This window comes from Micromys minutus (genome assembly GCF_963924665.1).
Source record: "Micromys minutus genome assembly, chromosome: 11".
Lineage (NCBI taxonomy): Eukaryota > Metazoa > Chordata > Mammalia > Rodentia > Muridae > Micromys > Micromys minutus.
This window is the reverse complement of record NC_137980.1, coordinates 44725026-44745047: the sequence shown is the minus strand read 5'-3', so window position 1 is coordinate 44745047 and position 20022 is coordinate 44725026. Positions and strand designations below refer to the sequence as shown.

At 45.9% G+C, this 20022-nt stretch overlaps 1 protein-coding gene across 2 annotated transcripts; it reads right to left on the bottom strand.

Moving 5' to 3' along the window:
* Window positions 1-2371: 2371 nt before the first annotated feature.
* On the bottom strand, window positions 2372-18422 carry TOMM34 (translocase of outer mitochondrial membrane 34). 2 transcript variants are annotated; one of them, XM_080925144.1, is made up of 7 exons: window positions 17818-17962; window positions 14245-14344; window positions 12903-13055; window positions 9395-9564; window positions 6943-7090; window positions 3499-3625; window positions 2372-3295 (listed from the first exon to the last, which is right to left on the bottom strand). In XM_080925144.1, exons 1-7 carry the CDS (start codon window positions 17942-17944, stop codon window positions 3191-3193), a joined length of 930 nt encoding a protein of 309 aa, XP_080781270.1. In that variant the 5' UTR covers window positions 17945-17962; the 3' UTR covers window positions 2372-3190. The 2 variants fall into 2 exon arrangements, with proteins under 2 accessions (XP_080781270.1, XP_080781269.1); XM_080925143.1 differs by lacking the exon at window positions 17818-17962 and adding an exon at window positions 18242-18422 and having other exon boundaries at window positions 2373-3295.
* Window positions 18423-20022: the final 1600 nt, after the last annotated feature.

Here is a 20022-nt window from a genome sequence, read left to right as displayed (position 1 = left end):
GTCGTTTCTGCAGGCCAGGCGAACATCACAGAAGGCAGCAACTGCATGTGGGTCTCAGGTGACCAAATGTTGTGTAATACAGCTAAGAACTCTAGACATACTAGAGTTCCTTCTCTGGTAAGGGTCCCCATCCCTAAATAGGGAGCTCCCAAGGTTCTTCCAACAGTCGGTGTTCACCTGAAGGAGTATAGACCTCAGCTCCTTGCCTTCCCCATCCCCATGTGATCAAAGAACAATGAAGAAACACTTGTACACGGTCACAAGTCTATTAGAACAAACCCAACAAGGGTCCTGCCATTCTGTGTCTCACTGTTCTTCCCCAATGAAGGCCATTCTGAATTCCCCTTCTCTCCGGCCTCCAAGCCACTCTCTCCTAGATGCCCCCCCCCCCCCAAGCTCAGTGCTGCCACTTCTTCAGGCCTGAGCCTCGTCCCTCTTTTTTTTCTCTCTCCACATTCTGCCCACCCACATCTAAGCCACAGTCTCATTTTCAACTGTGCTTTCTCCGGTTTCTTTGTTCTTCAGCTCTGTTCATGTTGGAAGCTCCACAGACCTTACATCCTACTTACTCTGAGTTCTTGGACCATCAGTACTAAGTCCAATCCACAACAAAAGCCAAGTTTACTGTGTGGAGCGTCTTTCCCCTCTACTTTTGTCGTGTTCTCAGGAAAGTCTCCCACCCACATTCTATCCCAAGGCCGAGATCTCCCCACGCATGTTCCCTTCCCCTCCCCGCCCATATACAATCTATCTCTCAGCTGTCTCTACTCTGTAAACCCTTCATTGTCATCCTGGCCTGAGCTCAGCTGGACACTGGCAACACACCCCATGGCTTCACGGTATTGGTGTTTCTTTCCTCCAAGAATCAGAAGGAAAGATCTGCTCTCTTATGTAAGTCTGCTACCCCACTGTTTCCCTACGGTATCAACAATGTAACTTGGAGCCTCACCCAGTGTTGAGAAGTTAGCCATGTGGACTGTAGTTTATTAGTCCTCCCTTAGGGACGGCTGCCAGCAAGGGCGCACACCTTCCGCTTAGCCAACCTCCCACCTTTCACCTATTAATGTTACCTTAATATTTTTCTCGTTATTGTCAGCATATATTTATCATACAAAATGTCTCATCATCACATATATTATGTACACTGTGCACTTTGCTCTACTTTACCACCCCCAATATGCCCCCCTGCCCCTCTTCCCAAATGTTCTCAACACACACATACACACGCAAATCTAGATTCCACATATAAGAAAACATGCAGTACTAGTCAATCAGACTTAGTTGCTTAACATGATCTCCAGCTCCATCTATATTCCTGAAAAGAATTCCATTCTTTATGGCTGAATAACTACTGTACGGGCCAGAGAGATAATCTACCAGCTAATGCTGTTTGCCACAGAAGCTTGGTGACCTCGGTTTGACCCTTGGAACTCATGTGAAGATGGAAACTCCACAAAGGTGTCCTCTCATGTCCACATGTACTGTAGCACACACATGCTGAGACCCTTCTACTCTCTGTATGTGTACACTGTACATATTTGGCTGATAGTTATTTATGTCGGTTCCTTAACATTGGCTTGGGAATGCTGCCAGAATAAATGTCTGTGCAGGTGTCTCTAGCACATGTTTCCTTGAGATTCTATTGGTTAGAGTGGTAACCTATGGCTACCGGATAGGTATGGGTTTTGAGACAGATTCTGTGCTGAAGGACTAACCATGGGTACCTTTCGAGGACCCTCTCTACTGATTTCTACAGTTAGCAGTTTTTCCCTTTACTTTTTGTGGTACAGGGGCTCTAACCCAGGGCCTCGTGCACGCTAGGCAAATGCTCTACCACTGTCCTACACTCCCAGCTTTTAGGTTTCTCTTGTGAATTCAGTTCACACTTTCCAGGGAACCTTTTCCCTTCCATTGTGCAAACTTCAAAGAGGAAAGACCAGACATCTGCCTGCTGACTATTCCTTCATTATGCCTAAACCAACCGCTTTACATAATTATCTGATTAATTCCTTGACTTTTCATGGGGCCATTTCTCAGAGCAGGGAGTGTATATAGTTATCCTGCCTCCCTTGGACTATACACAATGCTTAGGCTATTCAAAAAGTTTGTTTAATAAATAGATCAATGTCTAAGAAACAGGACCTGTTTCTTTCATAGATCATTCTATATCTTATTCAGGAAATGTAATATTTAAAAATTTAACATTTCTTTTATAGGGTCGAAATTCAGTAGTACAAAAAAAGTGTGTAAGATCCAGCTTGCCTTTGCTTTCTGTCTGTGTGTTATAGTCAATTGTTACCACAACCACGTTTCAGGTGCAAACTTGAGAAGGCAGAAATAAATTCACAAGAGCTGGCTGTACAGAAGAAAACCTTTAATGCAACAGCAACACACACCAATAAAGTCAGTTTAATTAACTTCAACATATTAACAAAACAAAAACAGAACAAAGAAGCCTGAGGGGCTGCTGTTGGGGGAAAAGATTAAGTTCCTGCTCAGATTGGAGGGACGCTAATCTCAAGGAGGCCTCTCCCCATCCCAGGAGGAATATGGGCTCTTTGAACATCGTAGGTAGCTCACACAGAAGGCAATAGCACAGAGCCTCCAAGGGTTAGGCTCTGCCTTCCCACAAAGGGCCTGGACTAAAGGCACTGGGGCTCAACACAGGACACTGTGCCAAGGACAGGGTGCAGAAAGCAGCTGTACCCTTGGGGAGATGGCAGCCTTGGAGAACCAGCTCAACAGGCCGCATGGGTGCAGGTAAGCAAGCACGTTAGCCTGTCAACACTACTCTCCCGGCTCAGGTGACCTGCAGAGGCTGGGTGTCTGGGGAAGCCACAGAGCACTCAGTCTGAGGCACATCTGGGTCTGGGACAATTGCCAAGTACTTTGTTGACAAGGGCCAGGCAGAAGCAAGCAGATGAGGCCAGGGCTGTGGCTTCACACTTTTTTAAAAACTCTAGTGGGGCCCTTTCTGGAAAAAAGAAAGTCCTGTGCTTGCCTGTAATGGACTTAATCTGAACAAGCAAAACTTATCAGGTTGAAGGCTGCTACCTCTCCAAGGAGCCAAAGTGGGGTTGATTTTGCACTCCCTTGGCAGCATGCTGGGTATCAGGGGTAGATGCAGGGGAGGGCCTAGCTTCTCTGGGAAGGTCAAGTACAGGGTGGTTCCTGTTGCCCTCTTATGGTTTTAGTTCATGTTCTGGTTAACTTCCTGCCGTAACTTCTGTGCAGGGCCATTCCTGGGTTCAATTTGTAGGAGACTGCTAATATCCGCAAGGCTGGATTTATAGTCCTATAAAAGAGAAAAAGAATTGGGGAGGGGACCTAGAGAACACAAGAACCAGGGGGAGTGGGGACAGCTGCTGCTATAGGAGAATGGAGCTTTCCCAGGGCTTGGGAGAAGGAACACAGAAGTGCTCCTTCACTTGATAAACCAAGAGCCAACACCCACGTAAACCCCTAGCTATGCCTGGGTGTCTGGGTGGGCATCTTTACCTTGAGCGCCTTGTGAGCTTGAGCCCGTCTGTAAAATGCCTTTACATTCTTCCCGTCAAGCTTGAGGGCTTCTGTGCAGTCCTTTACTGCCTCCTTGTACTGCTTCAGGACCAGATGACATAGTGCTCTGATGCAGAAAGACCAATGCAGAAGTTCAGTGACTCGTGGATCACCCCAAGCAAGCTGGAGGCAGCTGGGGAATGACCTGATTTGCTAAACACCTGCTCTGTGCTGACGCTCTCTACTTTCAACTGTCTCAGTTCTAGCCCTGCCACTCGACACTTTGTGCGCATGTGACCACAACATGTGCTGGTGCCCATGGAGGACAGAAGGTGTTGGAGCCTCTGAGCCACCACGTCAGTACTGAGAACTGGAACCAGTCCTCGTAACTGATAAGCCATTCCTCCAGTTCCCTACCCTTTCTGCAGTTGGCTCTGGAGTTAAAGGACTTGCCCAAGGCTATAGTACCAACGAGGGGCAGTGAGTCTGCACAAACCAATACCGCCACTCACCATCCTGTATCAGGTTCTTTAAGGAAACAAAAGTTTCCCAAAACAAAGCACATGAATATTAAATACTAATTAACACTAAGTATGGTATGCTGACATTTCAGGGGTAGGATATAAAGATGTAAGCAATTACTTTGGAACACATCAACAGTAAGATGGAGGCCTATGTTAAATAAGCACTGGACAGGGTCCCCAGCATCATTCAGACTAGAGGGAAGACCTTTAGCTCCACCCACTCCTCTTCCCTCACTGTCGAGAGGAGGAGAGTACTCACTAGTTGGACACTGCATCATTTGTTTTAGCAATTCCCACTCTGCATGCATTCTCACTGTTTGCAGGGTGCGTACAGACTGCTGCAGTGAGGATCCAGAGTCCTGGCAGAGTCCCAACTGGTATTGCCAGGCACTCTAAAGAACTTACCAAGAGTTTAATCTTTCCCTATAATTTTATCAATCCTAGGTCTCAAGTTTTAATTTCTGTTAAGACGGAAGAAAATGGTAGCCAATGTATCTTTCTTTAGTTTTCCCCTCTAGTCCTTAGTTTCTATAAACATGAAAAGCTGAACATCTTTCACAAGGCATTTTAATATTATAAAATCAGAGTTATCCAATTGATCCTCAATAACTTTTGTAGAGTTTTTTATCCACACTGTATGACAGACAATCAGTTCATATGTCCTGCAACTGTTTTGGTTTTTGTGTTTGAAATTATACTCTTCTGAGAGTTTATTTTAGAATAAAGAAAGGAAGAATTGGTATTTAACTTTTACCCCATCAATCCAATGTTATTTACTGAATGATATCTTTACTCCTCACACTTTACTATAAACTAAATGCTGTGCTGCCTTAATCCTTTTCTTAACAAACTCTGGAATCATCATCATGACTTAAAAACAAACACAAGACACAAATCTAACTCAGGCTGGGCGTGCAGGTCAGTAGCAGAGTGCCTGCCTAGTGTGCATGAGGCCTCGGTATGATGCCTAGCACTGTACCCTCCCCACAGCCCCATCCTGCCCCAGAGGAAAGACCGGAGTTTAAATGAACAGTAAGGGAAGTTAAATGAGCAGAAGGGAGAGTAACACTGTGTGGCCCAGGTGTATCTGTTTAAAGAGCAGTATTTAACGGAACACTCGGGCTGGAGAGATGGCTCTGTGGTTATGTGCACTGACTGTTCTTCCAGAGGTCCTGAATTCAAATCCCAGCTACTACATGGTGGCTCACAATCATCTGTAATAAGGTCAGATGCCCTCTTCTGGTGTGTCTGAAGAAAGATACAGTGTACTTATAATCAATCAATCAATCAAATCAATCAATCAATCAATCAAAGGTATAGTAAAGACACTTTCTTAGGCATATGGGTTAATGGGTGTCCAGCAGCACTAAGGTCAAGGAGGGACAGAAGGGGGGCTAATGCCACAAACAAGGAGCAAGTGGGCCACAGGTTTTCAAGTTAGCCTAACAAAAGAAGGTACCGTGGTCCAATCAGCTTGAAAAACTACAGGATCAAGTTCTATCTAAAATTTAATCCTAGAAGTTCGCTTTTTAACTCTTAAGCAAAACCAAATCTCAGTGAGCAGAATCTACTTGTGCCACCTCCTATGAACAGTTTCCATGGCTAACTGAAGAAAGGTGTCTTGGACCCTGCACGAGGATCTTTCAGTATGTGGACCAACTTACCTCACTCCATTTGAAACATGCTTTAAGTTTTCTTCAATTAAAAAAAAAGACTGTCTATGTGTGTACATATGTTCATGTGGGTGCGTGTGCCATGGCACACATGTGAAGGTAAGTGGACAGCTCTGTGTGGTCAGGCATTCCTCCCACCTTTGTGAAATGTGGGCTCAGGTTGCTAGCAACTTTACCTGGTAAGTCATCTCACTGGCCTCAAACACACTTTATCTTAAAAAGTTTTATTAAGGAACTGTGAAACTTCTACCAGATCACAAAGCTTTTGAGAAGTTGTATTGCTTATGTGTGCCTGCACGTGTTTACGTGCACTACTTGTGTACAGGCAGGTGTCTGGAGAGACCAGAAGAGGGCACTGGATCTTCAGGAATGGAAGTTACAGGTGTGAACTGCTTAATATGGTGCTGGGAATCGAACCTGGGTCCTCACCTGAGTGGCAAATGCTCTTTACTTCTCAGCTCTCTCGCCTGCTCCCAGATTAAAGATGTCCTAAGTAGACTACTAAGCACAAGTGGGGAGCAAGTGGTGGATTAGACACACAGCATCTTGTTGACTGGATCAAGATTCTGACAATAAACTCCCTAATTTCACAGGAGCAGATTCCGGCTCTGTTACCACCATTTTAATGGCTGGTCAGAGCTCAGGCAGCACCTAGATTCCCTCAACATTAAGAACCGGTAATACCTGCTCTTGATTGCCTACACTTTTGAGCATCAGTGTAGAGCAGAGGGTTCCCCACAATATGGATGGTGCCCTGGTTCCTGTGCCTTTATTCTCAGTGCTTCCCAACGGCAGTTCCTGATGCAGAGCTGGCTACAGGCCCACAGGTTTGTACTCAGCCAGAGAGCCAGGCCTGTTCCTAACTGTAACTCCACTCACTGGCCAGAACGGTCAGAAACAGGTGAATTAAAGCAGCCATAGGATGGACAGCAAGGTAGAAAGTGTGTTGACACTGTAAGCTTAAATGTCTGGATAGAATTCTAGGACAATGACGACTATCTTTAGCATCTGAGTCTCTACCTCTTTAAACCCTGCTTGCAGTCCTAGGGTAGGGGGAATGCACACGACTACCTGAAAAGAACCCGAACCCCTCCATAATCAGGAGTCAGTGTAGGCAAGGAGGTACACTGAGCTACATCCCACCCCAGGGCCCATGGTAGGCAAGTACTCTCCCACTGAGCTACATCCCAGCCTTCAGAGAGTCAAGTGTTCTGAAGTCCCCGAGGCCAGCAGCTGCGCAGAGATACCTGTTGCTGTATGTGGCAGATTCCAGGCTACTAAACAAGAGGCTTTCACTGTACTTCTCAATAGCTTTCTTATGGTTGCCCTTCTTTACAAGCTCATTGCCTTCTTCCTTCAGAACTTTGGCTCTCTCCACATCCCCAGCAGAAGGCACTAGACACAAATTCAGAAGAGGAAAAAACCATGGATCAGGTGCTCACATGAGATCAGTGAGATCTCCTCAGCATCATCCCTTCCAAGTCAGGGACTGCCTGGGCGGCTGTGGAGCATTCTTCCTGACTACTGAGTCCTCTAATTAATGGCTTCTAGTCAATTAGGGTTTTTCATTAGAAGAGGATAGAGACTTATAAACACACTTACACATGCATATTACATACATGATAAAAAACAGGCCAGCTTTCCTCATGGTACTGCCACTGGGTAGCTGAAATGACCTACTTAATTTTGGTACCTTGGTTTTCTTCCCAGTGCAAAGGGCTAAGTTAGGGTCAGATCTGAGAAAAATACACAAGTGGAGAGCAGTCTACAAACTTCCTGAGGAGAGGCTTAGTAGAGAGAGGCTCAGCTTCTGGGTTTCAGAAAAGGCCGAGGAGGGTTTGTTCTGTTTTATGCTCAGCCTGTGAATATCTACCTTGACCTGCTACATGCTGTGATGCTGCAGCCCTTAAGGGGAGAGAGCAGAGTACAAGGGGGAAACCCAAGCTGCCTCACTCACCACAGTGCTTTCAGGTCCTTCACTGTATGGCTCCAATTAATTGTCCCAGTCTTGGTCCCACAACAATGCTTGCTAATCCTTAAAAACTCTCATGGTAAAACACTCAATGTTTACAACCAGGGTAAGGTTGCAGGAATAGTCAGTGTGTCAACTCATCTCCTGTTCAGGAGCCTCCCTAGCCCACCCACTCTCGAAAGAAACTAGAATTTCTCATCCCGTGTTTTCGTGTCTCTTAAGCTTCTATCTACCCATCACTGGATACAACAGCATTTCTAAGCCACTTGTCATGAAGCCTTATTTAAAGAAGTTGATATAGTCTTTCATGGTTTCGTTGCTTTCCCCTCAATGCTCTACTTCTGAGATTTGTCTGTGCGAATATATAGACCTGTAGTTGATACATTTTCACTTCCAAAATTGCAGAAAAGATTTTGTCCCCAGTCCTGTTTGTGGTGACCTGGGTAATTTCTAGGTTTTGCTATTATACAACACTCTGCAGAACACTCCTGTGCACAAAAGCATGCATCCTTGAAGCAGCCCAGTAGGTGGATGTATGCACTCAGCTCCACCTAGTTCTGCAGTGCCCCTCTCTGTAGTCCTGTTTACCCATGCAGCTCCTTCTCCAGCTCCTTCCTACTTCTCTGCCTTCAGGCTTCCTCCCTAATGACCTTATCGTTTAAGGTCCAGTAAAGATGTTACTTTTATCACCCGCTCCTGTGTTTAAACTTCACAAACATTAACGATTCTATGGCACTTGCTCTTCCTCCATATACTTTAAATCACTGTCTCTATAATCCAGCTGCTCACTAGATCAGCAACTCCCTGAGGGTCCAGTTCTGTCCTCTGTGCTCCACTGGTTAGCACAGAGCCTGTTAACACATGGCTCAGTGACTTCAAAGAACAAAAGAAGAGTCAGGTACCTTGAGCCATCTAGTTTATTAGCAATGCTCTAATTTCCTTCTAAGGAAGACTGGAAAAAGATGACCAGGCTCATACCTGGTTACATAGGTGTTTTCCTGCCCAAACCAGTAATGAGTGCCCTCTTTCACTATCTAAGGCTCACTCATTGATAAAACGCTGTACCCACGATCCTTTCTGCACCTCCCTATTTTGACTGATGCTTGCCCAGGTCAGTTCTCCTGGAACATCAGTGAGAGCTTCCTAGCGTACGGATCTCTTGCTCTGCTTGCCTAGCTCTGCTCTTGTTTTCTCACCCTTCTCCAGTCACCCAGGACACACACTCTCTATATCTCTTTCTAGTTATGGGGATGGGTTGACGGTCCCAGGGAGAGGGGGGCTGACACGGTTACAAAATGTCCCTTCATGGTCAGAGGAGCCTGTGACCAATTACACCATGACACTGGGAAAATATAAGCTAAGATATGGGGAGGGGGGATACCTTAATTTAACTAATGAGTTGAGGGGTGGGTAAAGTGGAATGGGTTTTTAGCATAACACATGTAGTTGTGAGCCAATAGATTTCCTTTATTATTTTGCCATGTTGGAAGTTTCTGTTTTTGCCATCAAAAACATTGTAAGCAACAAGAGCTAGTATTTGTACCTATGTGCCAGGCTGGGAGGTTCATATCCCGTGTAGAACCTAAACCATACAGCCAGGGAGACCATCTCTAAGACAGTGAGACCTTTTAATGTTTTTCACTTCACTCATCTCCATTAGGAAGAAATGAGGACATGAGGCCAGTTTCTGGAGGTCTACTCTAAATGTAGACCCAAGCACAGCTCACCTCTGCTCTTTGTAGCTGTGGTTTCTTTGGATTTGCTTTTAGCTGTCTCTGTGTGGTTCCCCGAAGGCACGGAATTCCATCTCTTCTGGGCTGAAACAGGCACCACAGGGATAGGGGGCAGCTTCTGGCGCCACTCAGGTCCAAGGGAGTCCATGAGAGCTCTGGTTATTCTGGAAGGCAAGGATGACTTACAGGTTTCTGGTTAGGTCAAGCTGTTCCTCTTTCGCACCCAATGAGTGGAGTGGAGTGGAGGTTCCTTTACAGGTCAGAACATCCCTCACCCAAACCACTTGTATTTCCCACAAGCTCTGACAGAGGCATGGGAGTCTGCTGTTTACCAACTCTTTCTCAGGTCAAACACGATGGGGCACTCTCCCTTATTATGGTTGCTACATGTCAATTTTAAGGTGCTCTGCTACTGGCTAAAAATAAAACTTTGCACCCTCAAGGACCCCCCCAAAAAGAATCCCAAAAATATATTTTCTCAATAAAACTAGTTCAAAGCATGCAAATGCTTGTCATTTGCTTACTGTTCATTTTATGTGTCAATCTCAGCCTATTAAACAATAAAAAACCTTAGCAGTTCCTGCTCGCCGGCTAACGTGGCTCGTGATCTCTGGTCGTTCCCTCCTCTGCATTTGTATTTTGTGTCACACCCAACTCCTGATCTTGGGGTGGCTGTGTAGCTCAGTGATGGTGTTTGCCTAGCATGTATAATGTACTAGGTCTGATCCCCCAGCACTGTGAAAACAAACAAAGCAAGCTTCTTCCCTACCAACCCTTCCTTTCTGTGTTACTCCATGTCTTCCATTTTTCATTCCTCTCCTATAGATCCTGCTAGCTTCTCCTTATTTACTTCTCAACTTAAAACAGTGGAGCTCCAGCACCTAGATCATCACCTGGCACCGACCAGCAAGCATGTGCTACATGAGTGAGTGAGGCTCCTGCAGCCACGCTCCTGTTACAAAGCACAAAAACCATATAGACTGAAACTGCAACAAAAACACAGCCTTTCACTTGGCTTTGGAGGTTTTCCTGCCTGGCCCAGTTATTCCAAATCTCCTTAACCTGATTCCCTAACATTTTTTTCAAAACATTTTTCCTTATACCACCCGCCCCCCAAAATAACCCTACCTGCCCGTGTGCTTGATGATTAATCTTAATTACTGTGTCTGGGAGATAGCTCAGTGTCTAAGAACACTTGCTATTCTTGCAGAGGACTAGGGTGTGGTTTCCAGTACACACAGAGTGACTCTCAACCATCTGTAATTTGAGTTCCAGGACGTCCCACATGCTCCTTTGACCTCTGAGGGCACCAGGAATGCACACAGCACACATACACACAGGCAGACGAAACACTCGGAAGTTGGAAGACCCATTCATTTTCTGAGCTTGGGTCCTGGCCTGCACACAATGGAGAAGGCAGCTGAGCATCAGCAACGACCCAGCATCCTGTAACTGTGGGACAAGAAACCCGTGTCCTTTAGGTTGTGCTCTGTCATCCCCACTTCTCTCCTGACACAGAGCCAGCCTCAGGGACCTCGCCTGGACAGCCTCTTTCCTTCCTTTTCTCCCAAGTGACTCCAGACTAAAGTTCCTTCACCTCTGCTCACTTGTTAAATGCTCTTGGGACACCCTTTACTACTCACCGAAGCTTACGCTCCTGCCTCCCTTCCTGATGATGTAACTACAGATGAATTGCCATCTGCTCCTGAGCTCCTGAACTGCTTCTCTCAGCTTCACTGTGACTTCACTCTATGGCCCTTTCTTCTGTCCTGGAACAACCTGCGCCGGACGCTGCTGTGCTGAGCCTATGCAACACTGACTACTACTCCCTCAGGGCTAAGAGCTGTGCAAGAACAGCAGTTACACCTCATTCAGCAGCCCAGGTTCTTGTACAAAGGCTGGTAAAACTGGTGAACAAGAAGACTCCAAGAGGAAACTAGATCTTAAAAGTAAACCAAGAAACCAAATATAGACCATATTATGCTTTTAGTTTGGTGCGAGGCTTTTTAACAGTCCACACAAAGAGGAATCATTATCAATTACACAAACGGGTATTTATGAGAGGAAAACCAGCCATGACTTAAGAGACCAGAAAGATGTTTTCACACTTGAAGTGTCTACCTGGGTGCCAGTACCTATGGACGGATCAGATCACTTTAGAACTAGAGTTACAGGTGGTTGTGAGCTGCCCAATGTAGATGCTGGGAATCCTGAACTCAGGTCCCCTGGAAAAGCAGTAAGCATTCATAACTGCTGCAATATTTCTTCAGTTCTAGTAACATATTGCATAATCTGCTAACGACAGCAGCAGATTCTCCTTATATACTTTGTTGAACATATTAAGAGTTTTCCAGAGGCTGGAGAGATGGCTCAGTGGTTAAGAGTACTGACTGCTCTTCCAGAGATCCTGAGTTCAATTCCCAGCACCCACATGGTGGCTCATAACCATCTGTAATGGGATCTAATGCTCTCTTCTGGTGTGTCTGAAGACAGCAACAGTGTACTTACTACTCATATACATTAAATAAATAAATAAATAAATGCTTCTTAAAAAAATGTTTTCTAAGTTGGCCCATGATCTGTGTTCCCACTGACTGTAAAGAGCAAGGAGTCTACTTTTGCTCATCAAGGACCACACAATTGAGAAGGGACACAAAAGGCTTCTGTGACAACCCCAACCCAACTCCCCAAAAAGAACTCCTAAAAAGTGATAAGGCTGTTGAAGTGTCACTCTCTGGCAGGGATATGGGAGGGAAAGAACTCATTTCTCTCTCAGGGACTGGCCACTCAGAGTCTGACCATGCTCCAGTGAGTATATAGATAACACAAATTGGACTTTCTTTTTCTATTTTAAATTCCTTACTTAGACTTGTTTTTTGGGATGGGGTGGTCACAGGGGTAGGGGGGCACACACAGAGGGGCTGGAAAGTGAGTATGATCAGGGTGCATGATGTAAAAATTTCAGAGAATCAATAAAAATGCTATGTTGAAAAAAATTGAAGTTTTCTAAGTCTCTGTGGCCAGCCTGGTCTACAGAGTGAATTCCAGGATATCGAGAGCTACATAGTGAGACCCTGTTTAAAAACAAGTCTTTCCCAAGTCAATGGCGATAAAGAGAGGCTTGCCATGTAAGTATCAGGGCCTGATTCTGAATATCAAACACTTGAGTAAAAAGCTGAGCATGGCTGCATGTGACAGTGATGTAATCATGTAATAACCCCGGAGAGGCAGACAGGAAGGTCTCTGGAGGTTGCTAGCCACTTACTTTAGCCAAACTGATGTGCTTTGTGTTCAATGAGAGACTGTCAAAAAATGAGGTTGGGAGTGATAAAGGAAGATAGCCCACATCAACCCATGGCTTCTCCAGGTATACACAAACTCACACATACAGAGATTTTCAAACACAGTCAAAGAAACTACATCTGGAAAACTAGCTGAAACAATGGGCCAACAGTCAACAGTACTGGTTCCATGAAGAGGTTCTGCAGCACACTAGGTTCACCTGTTGATGCCTTCCAGGGCTGAGGCCACACTGTTATCAATCTGCAGCACAGTCTTATAGTCGACATAGGCCAGGGAGTACTTCTCCAGAGCTTCATATGCAGATGCTCTTCGTAGCAATGGCTTGATGCTGAAGGGAACCAAGGCCAGTGCTCTAGAACAGGAGGTTAAAAAAATGTCATCTGTCTGCTAGGCCAACAGGCTCCCCCAACAGTACAGTGATTCAGACAGTCATCTGGAGCAGTCAGTATATTAGAATTACCTTTTGGTAGATAGACACTATATCTAGAATAGGCAGAGAATTCTCAACTTAGACCGAAATGGGAAAAAGACGGCAGAGGACCACTAATGAAATGTACACACATGGGTATCTATTTTTATATCCTCTACCCCTGCCCAGATGAAGAACAGGGGCCACAGTTTTCATGTGTCCGTGATTCTACACTGTGGTCCAGAAGTAACAAACAAGCCTAGGGCTGCGTTTGCATTCTATGCATGCTTACACTAGTCATGGGACCCCAGGTAACACTTTATCATCCCTGTCACTGACCTCAGTTCCACCCTGGGAAGAAGGGTAAACTTACCCAGAGTGAATACCATGTGAAAGAGAAAACAAAGTAACTCAGGCTCCATGAGCATGTTTCTCTCCCTATTCTTCCCATGCATATAAAACAGCATCAGACTTAAGGTTAGCCAAAAGAACCCAGTTAGCAGACACAGGCTAGTTTAGCAAAGGCTAGCCAGAAGAACGAGACAGGAAAAGCCGTTCAATGCCCTGTATAATTGATTACTGACAGACTGTAGTTTCTTCCTTTCTCTTTGCCCCGTACCCCCCACCCCTTTTTTGAATCAAGGTCTCACTATGTAGCCCTGGTGGGTCTGGAACTCACTACACAGAACAGGCTAGCCTTGATCTCATAAGGATCTGCCTGCCTCAGCCTACTGAACACTGGGATTAAAGGTGTGCCTCACCATCTCTTTGCTTCTTTAGACAACCTGTTAACATCTATTATCCCCCCCTTTTCTTTATTTTATTCTTACTTCTCACATCATCATCCCAGGAAGAGCAAGTCAGGCACGGTGACCATGTTTCACCTCATGTGCCAAGAGTCACAGAGGTGTTACAGTTTACTTCTTATTCCCTATTATACAATATTCTCAGAAGCAGTGAGCCCAAATTCCAAAGACAAGAACCCAGTAGAGCCTGTCATTCTAAGTGGCCTGATGATACTGACACTTTCTACTATCTGTAAAAAGAGAGAAAGGTGGGATCCTCCCAAAGGAGAAACCTGGCTTGCTCTTCAATAACCCCCAGGCATTCCAGAGGCTCCCGGGCCACTTACGAAGTGCAATCTTTGATGCAGTCTGTGCAGTTCCCATCCTTCAAATAGCACGCTGCACGGTTGGAGTACAGGACACTTTCTTCTTCTGGGTCTGCAGAACCTGCCCAGATGGAGGCAGGATGAGCAAGATCATGAGTTGGGAAATAAACGTCACAGCGCACAGGGATACACCTCATTCTCAGAGCTTTCTAGGTTTTTGGAAAAGGCAGCAGAGTCTTGTAGCCTAACCAGGCTTATATATAAGGTAGGATAACACATTTACCATTCTTATCACGACAGTGGGAAAATCCAGATTTGTGCCATTCACAGGAAACTAAACATTCATCCTCACTGATTCATTTTAGCACTGAACTTGGTACCAGATAAGAAGATAAACACAAGGCAGGTGGCTTCTGCCTGAGAGAAAACCATGATCTAATTACTTGGTACATGGCTAACATTACAGAAAGCATGGGGACTCAAAGGGGGAAGAAAGAGGAAAATAACAATAAATGCCTGAACAAGGGGGTAACCCAGAATCAGAGAAAAATGCAAGCTAGAGAGCAGTTAGTTAAACGAGAAAAGCCTTTACCAGAGAAAATAACTGAGCCAGGTCTGCCAGGACTATGGGCACCTCAAACAAGAACTGTGAACTACCCCAAGGGTTAGTCATTAGTCATTTCTCTAAAGCCAGTGCTCTTACCCAGTCACAGAAACCTCTCACCATGACTAATCATTTTCATTTCTTAAAATGTACTGTGTGTGTGTGTGTGTGTGTGTGTGTGTGTGTGTGTACAAGCTCACATGCAAAAGACGGGATGCATGAGGTAAGAAGACAGCTTGAGGGAGTCAGTTCTCTCCTTCCATCATATGGGGCCTAGGAACTCAGCAAGTGCCTTTATCTGCGCAGTAGACCCTGATTGTCACATTTTTGAGAATTTCATTAAATGTACTCTGGTCGTATTAACTCCTCCTAGATTCACTTCCACCTCCAGTCTCTGACTTTGTACTTTCTTTTAACACAATTTTCATTTTACAGATATCTTCAACTATATTTTATTCACTATCATGGGTCATAAAACACCACAAAACAGTAAAACACAGAACATAAGAAAACAGTGTGGACCAAGTAACTCCTAGGTATACAGACCAAAGGTCTTACTGAAATATTTGTTTTAGACATTAAGCTGTATGACATTCAGTATCTACCATTTTATCAAAATCAGTTTTTCCCACCTTCAACCTCCTTCTTTGAGTAAGGTCTCACTACCTTTTCCAGGTTGGTCTTGAACTAGCAATTTTTCTGCCTCAGTCTCCCAAAGTACTGGAGCTACAAGATCCATGTCATTTCTTTATTCCCCCATCCCCCTTCTTAAGTGTAAAACAAACTGCTGGTATGGTGGCATGTCTTTAACCTCAGCAATCCCAGATTTCCACTAGCCTTGACCTTCGATGACCTTGGTGCTCCAGCCTCCTGAGTGCTGGGATGACAGGTGAGCACCTCCACACCCTCACTCATTCATTCCTTTACTAGGGAGCAAGGTTTCTCTGTGTAGCAGAAAGGGGCCTGGAAGCCACTACATATATCAGGCTGGCCTTGATTTTGCTTTTGAAATGGCTAAAGCTCCATCCATCCTCATCTTTGCACCTGTGCTCCTTTTCCCTGGAGGCCAGCACAATCTTCAAGTTGCTTTGAGTTCTCAAGCCCTGCCTGCTTCAGTACACATCATTAACACATAAGGTACTAGACCACTAACATGTTTTCCAAGGGGCATCATATGGCCTATCCCTTTGCACTTGCTTCAGGAAGTATGATACCATGTTGACACTTGATATCTTTCACTCAATACTAACAATGAATCATAAACATTTATAAATTTATACTCCTTTTTTTATTCTTCTCTTGGGCCAGAAAATACAGAGGTAAGTTAAATAATCGTTGCCATAAGGCATAAGTATGGAAAGGTTGTCAGAACCTCATTCCAGTTTATGGTCCTATGAAATCCACTCAAGTCTTCTGAGTACTTGAGTTGCATCTACATTTGAAGGTTTTGAGTCTCAGACTTGCTACAAGGCTTCCCTGTGCTCCTCCTAAGGCCAAGAAAACCGATCTGAGAAGTCAAGAGAACTACCCACATATTCACACAGAAAATCAGTAGTAGGGACAGAAATAAAATCTAGTAAACTTAAAAAGGGCAACTACTCTAGTGGTCTCAGAATAAACTCACACAAAAGCACAGCTTTTCTGGGCTTTTACTCAGGGACGGGGGCTTAGAACACAACAGCTACCACAGTGTCCTCAGCAACTTCAAGATGTGGGACTGACGTAGGGGGAGGAACCTTAGAGGGTTTCCAGAGAAAACAACAGGGTGTGTGTGCACCCATGCATAACTCATAAAAACTCTGAAAAGAAGGATTTATGAATTAGTCTAGCTAATGATTAAAAATTTGGACTTAGAGGACTGGAGAGACGGTTTAGCAGTTAAAAGCATGTACTACTCTTGCAGAAGACCAGAGTTTAGTTCCCAGCATCCACATGAAGCACCGCAGCAGGTAACTCCAGCCCCAGGGGGATGCCACCTTTCACACACATCACCCCCACCCCATGATTACAAATAAAACTGGGCTCAGAAATCAGACAAGTCTATATTTAAATTCTGGGTCTAACATCTTCGTTGGGTAATCCTAGTAAGGCAATTCATTCTTTGGGGCACATCTACAGGTGTCTAGTTGATTTGGTCATAGTGAAGATTAACAAAGATAACATTCAGCACACAGGAAACAAACAAACAAACAAACAAACCACGAAACAAATGCTGGTCAAAAAAATGAGAAAGAGAACTTAGAGAGATCCAAGGTTGTCTTCAAGTCAAAACGTCTGGAACTTTGGGCAAAGGAGCATTGATAATAGCTGTTCCTTTGTTTAAAACTCTCCCGATTAGGGGATAAAAATCCCAACTCTTTGGACAGGTTAAAGCACCAACACAATACGGTTTTGTCTACGTCATGTCTTAAATAGTCTCATTAATAGCTTATGCTGCTTAGTTTATCCGATGGTTTTCTACACCCGGGATGCATTAGACACCGAGCTTCTCGTGGACATCTCAAATATCGCTTAAGAAGTCGTTCATGACTTCCTTTCTAAAGGATCCACTTCGATCACATTACTTTGTCTTAACAGTTCTAATCTCAGAGGTCCCGTTTACTTATTCACAAACATAAGACAACTGCCCCGGGGAAGTTCTATCCTTGAAAGGACCCCATCTCGCCACATTCAGTCAGTATACAAAAGGTGCTCAATTGAATTGTACAATGAATACATAAAGGAAGAAACGGGTGCGCTATACCTCAGGGGTGAGAGGGAGGCCTCACAGTAATTTTTAGAATACAAACCAATAGGGCAGAAAGAGCCAAGTAAGTTTCCCGTAGGATGCTAAAGTGGGGAAGATGCGGGGGAGTGGTGGGAAGAGCTGGTGCTGCAGATAGCAGTGGAGAATTAAGACCCAGAGGACTGGATCAAGGCGAGGTCCAGGGCGCCGATGTGGGTGCAGGACGCCTGCCGGCGCCGAGGGCAAACGAGGGGCAGGTTCCTACCTCGCGCCTGCAGCAGTCGCAGCGCGCGCTCGTACAGCGCCGAAGCCTCGGCGTACTGGCCGTTGCGGAAACTCTGGTTGCCGGCAGCACGGAGCTCTTCCACAGAGTCTGAGAGTTTGGGGGCCATCCCGGGAGGCCGGCAAACAGGGACCACCTCCGTTCCCCGCTGAGTAGCGCGCAACAGCTTCCGGGCGGAAGCAGCAGCTGCGTGCCCTTAAGGCCCGCAGCCCACTGGTCTCGGGGATGGGGGTGGTGATAGACTGCCAGGGACGGAAGGAAGCGCGGGATCATGCCCTGGGAGGGCCTGGTGCGGCGGTTGGATGCCGGGAAGGGAAAATCAGGAAGGCTGGGCCAGCGTGGGGCCCGGTGAGGGGATGCGGGTAGAGGACGCAGGCCTGGAGGGAAACGTGGGGCGGGTTCCTACCTCGCGCTTGTAGCTGCCGCAGTGCGCGCTCGTACAGCGCCGCGGCCTCGCCGTACTGGCCATTGCGGAATTTCTGGTTGCCGGCAGCGCGGAGCTGTTCCACGGAGTCCGAGATTTTGGGGGCCATCCCAGGCGGGCTGGTAAACGGGGACTGAGGCGTTCCCCAGCTAGGTAGTGCGCAACAGCTTCCACCCGGAAGCTACGGCTGCGTGCCTTTAAAGCTCGCTGTTGACCGGCCTTGGGGGCGGGGCCATGAAGGGCGGGGCTAGGTGGCCAGGGGCGGGCGGAAGCGTGGGTTCAAGCCCTTAGGTAGGTCCCGCTGCTTGTCATTGTCTAAGGGCGGGGCTATGGAAGGGCGGGGTTAAGAAGGTCGGAGGCGGGGACTTTGAGAAACGAGGCCCTTAGAGTGTGCTCAGTCTGGAACAGGAAGCTTGAAGAGGGTCAGCAAGCTTCAAGAGGGAGGCGCTCTGGTGCTGCGGCGACAGTGGCAGAATCACCGAAGGAGGTGGATAATCATTCCTCGTGGAGCTCACAGTCCGTTGAGCCTGGGAAGCAATTAATCCACTACCGAAAGAAGACGCATTTTGCGTTAAGATATTAATACTTGAAAGATGCAGAGAGCAGGGTGGTGCAAACCTGAGAACTGTATGGTATAGAGTGACCGTGGTGGAAATTTATCATACACACAAAAGAATACAATGCACTCAAAAAAGAAATTAAAGCAACAAAACCCAAAGTTCAGGTCTGCATTTCTACCACTTGGGAGGCCGAGGCCAGGATAAATGAACTTCTGTTTTAAAAACCAAGAAAACACAAATGTTATAGGCGATAGGTTATTTCTCCGTTGCCGGTGAAATGAGCCAATTTAAATCAGATTAGATTATATTAAAGGCGGGTTTATTGGGAAACTGCTCTTGGGCAAGTTCACTGGTCTCAAAGAAGGAGGTCAGGAAGTCGAGTCGCCATGGGGGGGGCGAGAAAGAAAGGGCGCTTATACATCGAGAGAAAAGAACAAGAGACCAAAATGTCTGAATTATATAGGAAAGGGGGAAGGGCAGCCCAGCCCCTGTGTTGAAAAGTTTAGGGGTGGCAGGTAGGGGTTGAGGGGTGCTGGGAGAACCTTGAGATCCCAGGAAACCAAACAGGAAATAACTTTTGTGGATGGAGGCTGTTAAATGTGAGCAGGGCACAGAAAATCTCCAGGGTAAGAACTGAGCTGAAGCCCGAGATGTAGGAAACAGGATTCCAGAGAGCTAGAACGCACCTGGCATCTTGTGGACCATAAAACTTACTTAGTGGGCGAGAACTAAGATCTTTCACGGAAGCTGGGCCTGTTCGTGGACACCTTTCAGCATTTAGGAGGTAGAGGCAGGTTGGTTTCTGAATTTGAGGCCAATCTGGTCTACATAGCATGTTCCAGGCCAGCCAGGGGTATACAGATGCTGCCTCGAACAGAACCCTACAAACAACCCCAACTAAAAAAGCCTCCCTAAGCCCCTAAAAACAAAACAGAACTGTGGGATGTTGTGAAGGAACTACAGAAATCTGCGAGCTTTAATTTTATCTGTCAACAACCCTGTAGTTCAGCTTGGAGCTGAGTCTTGACCGTCATTTTTGGACTAAGTGGGTCTGCCTGTCTTTTGGGGTGTGCCAGGTCCAAAGGAAACCCTCACTTCCACCCCCAAAAGGGCAGGCACGTGCTGAGTATTGGGAGGGTAAACAAAAGGATTGCTGGTGGATAGTTCCCATTTCTCTCCAACCTGTTGGTTTCTGTCTCCCAA

Excerpts from the sequence above, each read along its gene's own strand:
- TOMM34 (XM_080925143.1), bottom strand. The coding sequence starts at position 18,368 with ATGGCCCCCAAAATCTCGGACTCCGTGGAACAGCTCCGCGCTGCCGGC. Across the intron at positions 13,056-14,244 it reads TGCATCAAAGATTGCACTTC|AGCACTGGCCTTGGTTCCCT; the intron begins GTAAGTGGCCCG and ends CTCCTGTTCTAG. Across the intron at positions 3,296-3,498 it reads AAGCTCACAAGGCGCTCAAG|GACTATAAATCCAGCCTTGC; the intron begins GTAAAGATGCCC and ends TCTCTTTTATAG.